The 11006-nt window shown below is 47.3% G+C and overlaps 1 protein-coding gene across 1 annotated transcript in view; it reads right to left on the bottom strand.

Annotated features, from left to right (window-relative positions):
• Positions 1-4754: 4754 nt before the first annotated feature.
• eif3s6ip (eukaryotic translation initiation factor 3, subunit 6 interacting protein) overlaps positions 4755-11006 on the bottom strand; it is a 51889-nt gene continuing 45637 nt past the window's right edge. Inside the window, exons 12-15 of the mRNA XM_072492137.1 lie at positions 10439-10612; positions 8966-9155; positions 8243-8323; positions 4755-5478 (exon numbers count right to left, since the gene is read on the bottom strand). Of these exons, the coding sequence (XP_072348238.1) occupies positions 5443-5478; positions 8243-8323; positions 8966-9155; positions 10439-10612 (481 nt within the window). The 3' untranslated portion in view covers positions 4755-5442. The remainder of the gene's footprint in view (positions 5479-8242; positions 8324-8965; positions 9156-10438; positions 10613-11006) is intronic.

The raw sequence follows: 11006 nt of genomic DNA, 5'->3' as shown, positions 1-11006 counted from the left end.
GGGTCACTGTCCGTGTTGAGTTTGCACATTCTCCCCGTGTTTGCGTGGGTTTCGCACCCACAACCCAAAGATGTGCAGGGTAGGTGGACTGGCCACGCTAAATTGCACCTTAATTGGAAAAAATGAATTGGGTACTCTAAATTTATTTTTTAAAAAGGTTGGCCACATACCTTTGTTCTGCCATTAACACATTCTGATCTATTAATGTGCCACTATCAGCACCCGTCTTAGCCTTGATCACCACCATTTACATTCCGTTTGTCTTTTAAACAAAAAATTTAGAGTACCCAATTCATTTTTTCCAATGAAGGGGCAATTTAGCATGGGGCCAATCCACGTAGCCTGCACATCTTTGGGCTATGGGGGCAAAACCCACACAAACACGTGGAGAATTTGCAAACTTCACATGGACAGTGACCCAGGGCCGGCAGCGAACCTGGGACCCCGGCGCCGTGAGGCAGCTGTGCTAACCACTGCGCCACCGTGCCACCCTCCCTTTGTCTTTTGTTGGGGAAGTGTTCAAAATTTGTTCTCATCATCAAACTCAGAGGAGCTGGTACCATAATTTCAGTAAATGATTTGTTGCCCGTTGTCTTTTTATCTGCTAGTATCTCCTTAGCCTCCACCTATCGCTGGTCTCCATGCAGCCCTTACTGCTCCATGACTGCCCCCAGCCCTAACTACAGAATAAATCTCATCCTATTTCCAGTTCTCTGTAGCATTAACAAAGTCACCCAGACTCGAAATATGAGATCCATTCACTCTCCACAGATACTATCAGACTTGCTGAGTTTCCAGTTTTTCCCGTTCTTGAACCTTAGAACACAGAACATACAGTGCAGAAGGCCATTCCCGTACCAGCCGCCCCGAACAGGCGCCGGAATGTGGCGACTAGGGGCTTTTCACAATAACTTAATTGAAGCCGACTTGTGACAATAAGCGATTTTCATTCGGCCCATCGAGTCTGCACCGACGCACTTAAGCCCTCACTTCCAACCTATCCCCGTAACCCAATAACCCCTCCTAACCTTTTTGGATACTAAGGGCAATTTAGCATGGCCAATCCACCTAACCTGCACGTCTTTAGACTGTGGGAGGAAACCGGAGCACCCGGAGGAAACCCATGCAGACACGGGGAGAACGTGCAGACTCCGCACAGACAGTGACCCAGCGGGGAATCGATCCTGGGACCCTGCCACAGTGCTAGCCACTTGTGCTACCCTGAACTCTAATATCCCAATCCTCTTAAAATGAACATCAACAATCCAAGCAGGGAGGAGCTTTGGGGGGTGGGGGGGTGGGGGGGGGTAGCGGGTGAGATGGAGGCTGGACTATGGGAGGAAGCTTTGAGGGTGAATGAGTCCTCCTTGTGCGCCAGGCTGAGTCCCATTCAAGTTAAGGTAGTCCATAGGGCGCATATCACTGTGGCTAGAATGAGTAGGTTCTTCGAGGGGAGGGAGGATAGGTGTATGCGGGGGGGCCCTCCCACGAATCATGTTCACATGTTTTGGGCCTGCCGAATTATGCCGGGTGTTTGCTGACGTGATGTTGGAGGTACTGAGGGTGAAGGTGGTTCAGAGTCCAGAATTGGAAGTGTTTGGAGTGTCGGTAGAGCCGGGAGTCAAGGGGGCAGGAGCGGCCGAAGTTCTGGCCTTTGTTTCTCTGGTAGCCCGGAGAGGGATCCTGTCGGGGTGAAGGGACACGGAGCCCCCGAAACCAGGGGTATGAGTGAGCGACCGTGCGGATTTCCTTAGGTTGGAGAAAATAAAATTTGCCTTAAGTGGGTTGATGGAAGGGTTTGCCCGGAGATGGAAACCGTTCATTGACTTCCTGGACAACTAAGTCAGTAAGGGGGGGCTGGAGTGAGGTTTATGGTTAACAAGAAAAAGTGGAGGCAGAGAGGGTGGGAGGTATGGTAGGGAGGGTGGGCAGCGGTTGTTGATTACTCATTGAGTTACGGTATCTTTTTGATCTTGGTTGTGGTTTATTTATTTACAGTCAGTCTTGGGGTGGTACGACACAGGAGGCATTTCAATATTTGCATCCCTCCTCATGTGACTGGCACAGGAATCAACTTATTTATTTATTCCAATTAAGGGGCAATTTAGTGTGGCCAATCCACCTACCCTGCACATCTTTGGGTTGTGGGGGTGAGACCCACGCAGACACGGGGAGAATGTGCAAACTCCACACGGACAGTGACCCGGGGCCAGGATCAAACCGGGGTCCTCAGTGGCGTAGGCGGCAGTGCTAACCACTGCACCACCAGGGCTCCCAGGATTCAATTTAGAAGGAACAGCATACTCGTAGTGGAGGCAGTGGCGAAAGCTCGTGAGGTTGGACACTGCGTGGAGAGGGCTGTTCTGTGACTAGAGGCTGAGTAAATTGGGTCTGTACTTTCGAGTTTGGACGAATGAAAGGCGATCACATTGAAATATTCAAGATGTTGAAAGGGAGGGCAGCACGGTGGCGCAGTGGGTTAGCCCTGCTGCCTCACGGCGCCGAGGTCCCAGGTTCGATCCCGGCTCTGGGTCACTGTCCCTGTGTTTGTGTGGGTTTCGCCCCCACAACCCAAAGATGTGGATTGGCCACACTAAATTGCCCTTAATAGGAAAAAATGAATTGGGTACTCTAAATTTATATTTTAAAAAAGATGTTGAAAGGACACGGTGGCGCAGAGGTAGCACTGCAGTCTCACGGCGCCGAGGTCCCAGGTTCGATTCTGGGTCACTGTCCGTGTGGAGTTTGCACATTCTCCCCGTGTTTGTGTGGGTTTCTCCCCCACAACCCAAAGATGTGCAGGGTAGGTGGATTGGCCATGCTAAAATTGCCCCTTAATTGGAAAAAATGAATTGGATACTCTAAATTTAAAAAAAATATATATATTTATAGAATTAATAGTGCAGAAGGAGGTCATTCGGCCCATCGAGTCTGCACCGGCTCTTGGAAAGGCCACCCTACCCAGGCCCACTCTCCCACCCAGTAACCCCACCTAACCATTTTGGACACTAAGGGCAATTTATCGTGGCCAATCCACCTAACCTGCACATCTTTGAACAGTGGGAGGAAACCGGAGCCCCCGGAGAAAACCCACGCAGGCACGGGGAGAACGTGCAGACTCCGCACAGACAGTGACCCAAGCCGGGAATCGAACCCAGGGTGCTGGCGCTGTGAAGCAACCTTGCTAACCACTGTGCTACCGTGCCACCTGACCCAGCCTCTGCTACCTCTCTGGGAAAGGGAATGACGCAGATTAATGGCCCACTGAAGGGAAACACTTCCTCCAGTTGCAGACACTGCAGATCTGGCTGCCGTGGATCAAAGATATCCACCAGTTCCCATAAGCCACAGCTGCAAAAACATCACTTGCCCAGCTATCTTTACTGTTTTATTTAACCAGTTAAGTTAGAAATATAAGTCAATCATCAGAAGTCATTTCAATATTTAAAAACTATTTTGGCTATAAACTGAAGCAACACCTAGACCTGCCCAGATACCAGTTTAAACTACTTCCCCCGATTTAACATAGAAAATAGCATGAAGAGGCCATTCGGCCCTTCTTCGCCATTCACTACTATCATGACTGACCATCTGTGAGCCAAAAAAACTCACCAACCATTCACTTATCTGCTCATCAAATTAATGCTTCAGCTCCCAGGTCCCAGTGGTCTCCGGCTCCCCCTCTTAGCTGCCTCCTCTTTTGCAAAAATTCAGGGGCAGCACAGGAGCACAAGTGGATATCACTGTGGCTCCACAGCGCCAGGGTCCCAGGTTCGATTCTCCGCAGGGTCACTGTCTGTGTGGAGTCTGCACGTTCTCCCCGTGTCTGCGTGGGTTTCCTCCGGGGGCTCCGGTTTCCTCCCACAGTTCAAAGATGTGCAGGTTGGGTGGATTGGCCATGATAAATTGCCCTTAGTGTCCAAAAAGGTTAGGAGGGGTTATTGGATTCCAGCGATAGGGTGGAAGTGAGGGCTTAAGTGGGTCGGTGCAGACTCGATGGGCTGAATGACCTCCTTCTGCACTGTATGTTCTACAACAGCACCTCCTTCCTCACTCACCAAATTCCCAAACTCAACTCTTGTTTTGAGCTGCACCCAGAGTGATGAGCTGCCATCTTACTTCCTTCACCCTTACTTACTCGAATGCCAGAGCAAGTTCGACAGTCTGTCTGCTATTCCCTGCTACTATTTTTCAGCTTACTCTAGTCTAAAAATGACAATTGACGCTCAACCAATTATTAATTTAAATCAGAGTTCTTTCTTTTTAAATTTAGAGTACCCAATTCATTTTTTCCAATTAAGGGCAATTTAGTGTGGCCAATCCACCCACCCTGCACATCTTTGGGTTGTGGGGGTGAAACTCACAGTCATGGGGAGAATGGGCAAATTCCACACAGACAGTGACCCGGAGCCGGGATCGAACCCGGGTCAATGTATCTGTGGAGGTGTGGAGGGTTTAAAGTCCCTGAATTTATAACACAAATAGGCCGAATATGGTCTCGGCTGATGCTTTTCCAACCCAAAATCCACAGAAAACCCCAGGAACGACGGTCTCAGACACCCAGAGCCACATTCTACAGACAAATTGTTGCATTCTCACGCTTACAGTTCTGTTTTTATTTCATGTTTTTTTTAGTTTTTCTTTTAACCAAACATTGGCTAGACTGATTTTGGTGGACGTTCTTGGTAATACTCAACAATCAGCTCCATGCAATATTCAGGCTGTTAGCAATATCCTTGAATAAACGACCAGAAGGCAGCAAGTATGTTTTTATTGAGAGACTTGGTGTTATATTTAATATCCAGACACATCCAGTTGGTCAATTGATGCGTAATTACTCATAGGTGGGTTACAGAGGCAGGGGTTTTGTGGAGATAGCCAGCCAATCTACTCGTGGTCAGTTGTCCGAAGGAACAAGACAATCACACGTCAGTCCATTAGGTGCGGATTCACTCAAAATTTAATTAAGAGATGGGCAGCAATGCTCTTCATTATCTTCATTTACACAGAAGACCAGAGAGTACAGCGAGGTGCTAGTTGAATTAGGAATGCATTAGCCACCAAGGGTTTGCAATAATAGTAACAAATTATTATTTTATAATTCATACAGCCTGAACTCCCAGGCATTTTGATCTCTTGAATGTTTCATTCAGAAGACTAGATATTTTCCTCTTCGGTGTCACATTATCAAATTGCCCGTATCGGTTCATAGTGAGCAGAAGGCCGGCTAAGAATGTATGTATTATAAAACAAACCAGAAGGCAAATAATTCTTGTTACCAAGGTGCGAGTGGCAAGTTCTTGATCCCTGCACCACCTACAAACAAGCGACGCACCTGGCCATTCAGGTATCAAAAGCCCTAGCAACCATCCATCGCTGTGCACTTGGGGAAGCAGCAACATTCTTGGCTGACCATTTGCTGCTGTGGGTACAGACGTTCCCTTACCGGGGCGTGATTTTCTTCAAGCTTCGGTTGAGCTACAAAATAAAAATGAACTAGCATGAAATATTCTGGCCTGCCGAGGCAAGGCACGTTCAGCAGGTCTCTATAATGCACAACATGTCATCAATCTGCTGGTCAAGGGGGAGTTGGTCTATGACAGTCAGTGAGGGGCCTTTGCAGGCTGATGGGTGCCAGGCAAAATAAACCACTGTGAAGTCACAGCCTACCTTTCTCTTAATGCCTTTAACGCCTTGCAAAGCTTCAAGTTTGAGGGAGAAATATATGGTAAATATATAAAAAATTAATACATTTTCCCAAACACTTCCATCTCTTATGAAATTCCCTCCAGAAACTGGAAATCTCTCTCTCTGCTAATTGTTGGGATACCTACTTTAAACAGGTGGTTCTCCACCCAAGCCCAATGTAAGGAGGCCCATATGGGAAACTTCAACCAAGAGGCCACAAGTTTGCAGGGACGAGAACAATTTCACATGTAATGGTACGGAATGGTGAAAGAAGCACCTTCGGAGAGGGCAACACATTACTACACTACGTCTGGTTAGGCTATAATAATCTTTATTATTGTCACAAGTAGACTTACATTAACACTGCAATGAAGTTACTATGAAAATCCCCTAGCCGCCACACTCCAGCCCCTGTTCGGGTACACAGAGGGAGAATTCAGAATATCTAATTCACCTAACAAGCACGTCTTTCTGGACGTGTGGGAGGAAACCGGAGCACCCGGAGGAAACCCACACAGACACGGGGAGAAAGTGCAGACTCCGCACAGACAGTGACCTAAGCAAGCAACAGTGCTGGCCACTATGTTACCGTGCCGTTCAGGTTCATCAATCTCCAGCATTTCTGGACACCAAAAATTGCCCTGAATAAAGAGATAAATGACCACTGGCATTTTGGAATCTCTGAAGGATCCTTGACACAGTACGAACAGTTTAGTGTCATGTTATTTTTGATATATGTTGCTTACAGAAGGCCTGCTAAAGATAATAACTTCAGTTTGATATCCTCAATCCGCTTCCCAGGAAAGTGTTCAACCCACTCAGAATCATTATGGTGCAGGAGGCCATTCGGCCCATCCTGTCCGCACCAGCTCTCCAAACGAGCATAATGACAAAGTTCCATTCCCCTGCCTTCTCCCCACACCCCTGCGTTAAAATACCCTCTTGAATACCTTAGCTGGAATAGTGTGTACAGTTCTGGGCGCCACACTTCTTTTGCAAATCACTTTAAATCTGTGCCCTCCCGTTCTTGATCCTTTTACCAGCGGGAACAGTTTCTCCCCGTCTACTCTGCCCAGGTCCCTTATGATTTTGAACATCTCTATCAAATCTCCTCTCAGCCTCTTTCTCTCCGAGGGGAACAGTCCCAACCTCTCCAATCTATCCTCACAACTGAAGTTTCTCATCCCTGGAACCATTCTTGTGAACCTCTTCTGCTCTCTTTCCAATGCATTCACTTCCTTCCTGTAGTGTGGCGCCCAGAACTGTGCACAATATTCCAGCTGAGGTCCAACTAGCGTCTTGCATACGTTCAGCACAACCTCCTTGCTCTTGTACTCTATGCCCCTAGTAATAAAAACCAGGATACTATTTGCTTTATGAATTGCTCTCTCCACCTGTCCCGTCACATTCAAGGATCTCTGCACACAAATGTCAAATCCCAAATTTCTTTACCCGTCAGTCTGGCCTCAATAAAAGTCGAGATGGATTTGCAGGTACAGCATTAGTTATTTTATTTGGCTTGCAAGCTTGATTCATTTCACAGAAGCATAGGACACATCCAGTCTCCTACATCCCGGAAAGCGAATGAACAAAGAGACAAAGGGATCTCTGCAAATCAATTCAAATGGTATCAAGTTTCACATACACGATTCCCATAGGTCATCCTATACCCCTCCTGACCTAGTCAGACATTCTGATTGGCTCACTTCCAATCCCTTCCTCTGGCCCCTATTACCCAGCATCCTTGTCTCCTCCTATGGTGGACACACCACCTCCTTGCTTTGCCATGCGGTCTGAAATCCTTTGTGAACTCACCAGAATGAGACTGGCCTATCTCTACATTACAGTAACTAATATCTCTAAAGTAACTATTTTATATCACATTCGTCACAAACACCCAGGTCCCTCTGCTCCTGCACCCTCGTTTTGAATTGTACCCCTTACTTTACATTGTCTGTCCATGTTCTGCCTACCAAAATGCATCACCTCCCACTTCTCCGCATTGAACTCCATCTGCCACCTATCTGCCCACTCCACCAACCTATGTTCTTTGAAGTTCTGCACTGTCCTCCTCACTCACTCTTTACAGTGCTTCCAAGTTTTGTGTCATCCACAAACTTTGAAATTGTCCCCTGCACGCTAAAATCTGGATCAATATACATCAGGAAAAGCAAGGGTCTCAATACCGGCCCCTGGAGAACTCCGCTACAAACCTTCCTCCAGCCCGAAAAATATCCATTCCATTACTCTGTTCCCTATCACTCAGCCAAGTTTGTATCCATGTTGCTACTGTCCCTTTTATTCCATGAGCTATAACTCTTCTCACAAGTCTGTTGTGTGGCACTGCATCAAAATGTGACAATCTTGCTTAAAGATGACCAGAGAGTCACTTTTTACTTTGAACCTCCACATTATACACTTCAGTGAATTTCACCTTGTGGTGTAAGTCAGAGATTGAGGAGCAGTCGAGATAGTTCCACGTTCCGCGGTGTCACTGCTTGATCTAGAAGGAGCTTAATGAAGTCAGGGAGTGAAGAATAAAACACAGACTCACCTCTTCAAATTTGTGAATCTGCCTGATGAAGAAGTCACCGTATCGTCGGGCCACCTTGGTGTCTGCAATGTGGATCATGTCCTAAAGCAGCAGCGAAAACAAGTTTTAGCCAGAGTTTCCACTGCAGGTAAAGAGTAGGTCTGGTAGGTACGTCTGCCATATATACACCCCAAGAGTCTCAGGTTCAATTCCCAGCCTGTTCCCTGTCAGCCAGGGCAACAACTGAATGTGGTGCAGTTGGCCTCATTACCCTAGGGCAGCACTCCCACACTTTGTCGTACCGTAACCTCATTTCAATGCTTAACAATCCATGCAACACAGAGAATGGGAGAGGGTTGCTATTCTAGGGTGACGGTTGGGGGGGGGGAAATTGTTGAGCAGGGAAGTGGGGAGTTGCTTAACGGGGCGTGGGAGAATTATAATTTTCTTTATTCAGAGCAGTGTGGCAGGCTGCAAGGGAGACAGATGGATCCTCAGGATTCAATCCTCCAAACCGCCCGTATGCTCTCGGACCTTGGGAACCATTTGCTGGGCTCGCAACTTGCTGCGGCCTCGTGACCTCAATCACTCACCTCGCGTCCCCGTCAGATGTTGTGACCCACGGATTGGGAGCCCTTTCCTTAGGATCGCACGTCGAATGTTTACCTGGGTCAAGTCGTGTGGATTAAGTGTTGTGAAACTGGTAGAGTACAAAGGAAGGGCTCTTCCCCAGGCAAAACTCACCTTATCGATGTAGAAGTCAACCTCAGAAGCAGATTGAAATTCGCCGTCCAGGGCCGAGATCCCACTTGTCCACACCAGGTTCTTCATCTTGTGCTTGAAGACCAAGAGGTTGATGCGGAACTCTTGCTCAGTCATGTCGAGAAATCCAGCCAGCTTGACGACTGGCATTGTGGTATACAGCTTTAAGAAACTGCAAGGGGAGAGAAGGGAACCAGAAAGAAATCAATCAGAAATCAACAAGTAAAGGTGGGTGGCCATAATGATACTGGCCACAAAGCTGATGCAACATATCTTCAGATGGTTATTGAGTGAACCGTTTAGGTCAACTATTGTCCCACTGAATATTTACTGATCCGTCCATTCTTGAACCCCTCACTATACTCATCCAAGTCTCTTAGAGCATCATCTTTACTCAGTTGATGTATCTATTGGCCAAGTCCCACCCCAAAATTTCAATGCTGGACTGACTCCAGACTTGGGTTACACTTCAATCTGACACTGTAGCTCGAGTGTAAATGTACGCATGAAAATGAGGTTAGTCTTGAGTGTGAGGGAGAGAGAGGGAGAGAGAGTGGGGGGGGGATGAGAGAGCGTGAGGGAGAGCGAGAGGGATAGGGAGAGCGAGAGGGATAGAGAGAGCGAGAGGGATAGAGAGAGCGAGAGGGATAGAGAGAGGGAGAGTGAGAGAGAGTGAGAGACTGAGTGAGTGAGGGAGAGAGAGAGAGTGTGAAGAAGAGTGAGGGAGAGAGAGCGTTAGGGAGAGAGGGAGGGGGATGGAGAGTGACGGAGAGAGAGTGAGGGAGAGAGCAAGGGAGAGGCTGTGAGTGAGGGAGAGAGAGAGAGAGGGATGGAGAGTGAGAGAGAGCGAGGGAGAGAGACTGAGTGAGGTGAGGGAGAGAGTGTGAGGGAGAGTGAGTGAGTGAAAGAGAGTGTGAGTGAGTGAAAGAGAGAGAGGGAGAGTGAGTGAGAAAGCCCATTTTACTGATCAAATGTTATCCTCTCCCACCCACCCTGCTACTTGCTAATATCATTCCCCAATTCATCCATTGCTAAAAAGGCGTTGACTCATTGCTTGTAAATGGTTCCATCGCGACAAGTTACCCTGATGTAACTTGCCATGGATTAAATATTTATTTATTTATCTTTAATTTAGAGTACCCAATTCATTTTTTTCCAATTAAGGGGCAATTTAGTGTGGCCAATCCACCTACCCTGCACATCTGGGTTGTGGGGGTGAAACCCACGCAAACATGGGGAGAATGTGCAAACTCCACATGGACAGTGACCCAGAGCCGGGATCGAACCTGGGACCTCAGCGCCGTGAGGCAGGAGTGCTAACCACTTGCGTCACCGTGCTGCCCCGTCATAGGTTAACTTTACGTACAATATATTATTATTACAATATATTATTATATATACACTAATAGATGGCAATGGTGCCAGCTATTGCTGTTATATTCTGAGCTCACCTACCTACGTATGGTGGACAGTACAGACTGTTGCTGCACCTCATCCATGAACACTTTCAGCTGCTGTAGGAAGGGCTCCTTGTGGTAGTTGGGATGGACTGATTCATAATTTGGCACCACCGGCGAGAGGAACTTGGGACAAGCAAAACTGAACAGTTCCTCAAAAATCTGCATCTCTCTATCGGGGGGCAAAAAAAAAAGAGCAGTTATACGCACACGGGAAATATCAAATTGGGAGGTTGTCAAAAAATAAACCATTGGAAAAGCACAAAAAAACCAAGGAGAAAGCTGCAACATACGAATATTTGCTGTACTGTTAATACCAGACAAATGTTGGCTGTGGTGCTGCTTCGATATTCAAATAATAGCCACCCGTATCTCGCTATCTCAGAATTGTTTTATGATAGGGACTTGCGGGAATCTACTAAATATCTCTTTTCTCAACCAGCGGCCTAGGGAAGCCACGAGGGGTATGGTAATATAGAACAAGGGCCAAGCCTTTCTGGGACTGGGATTGATCCCTGTGCCTGGCAAACTAATTTCTCGTCCTATTTATCTGCCTGAGAAAGATG

This window comes from Scyliorhinus torazame, chromosome 29, assembly GCF_047496885.1.
Source record: "Scyliorhinus torazame isolate Kashiwa2021f chromosome 29, sScyTor2.1, whole genome shotgun sequence".
NCBI classification, from domain to species: domain Eukaryota; kingdom Metazoa; phylum Chordata; class Chondrichthyes; order Carcharhiniformes; family Scyliorhinidae; genus Scyliorhinus; species Scyliorhinus torazame.
This window is presented reverse-complemented; position numbering and strand designations above follow the sequence as displayed.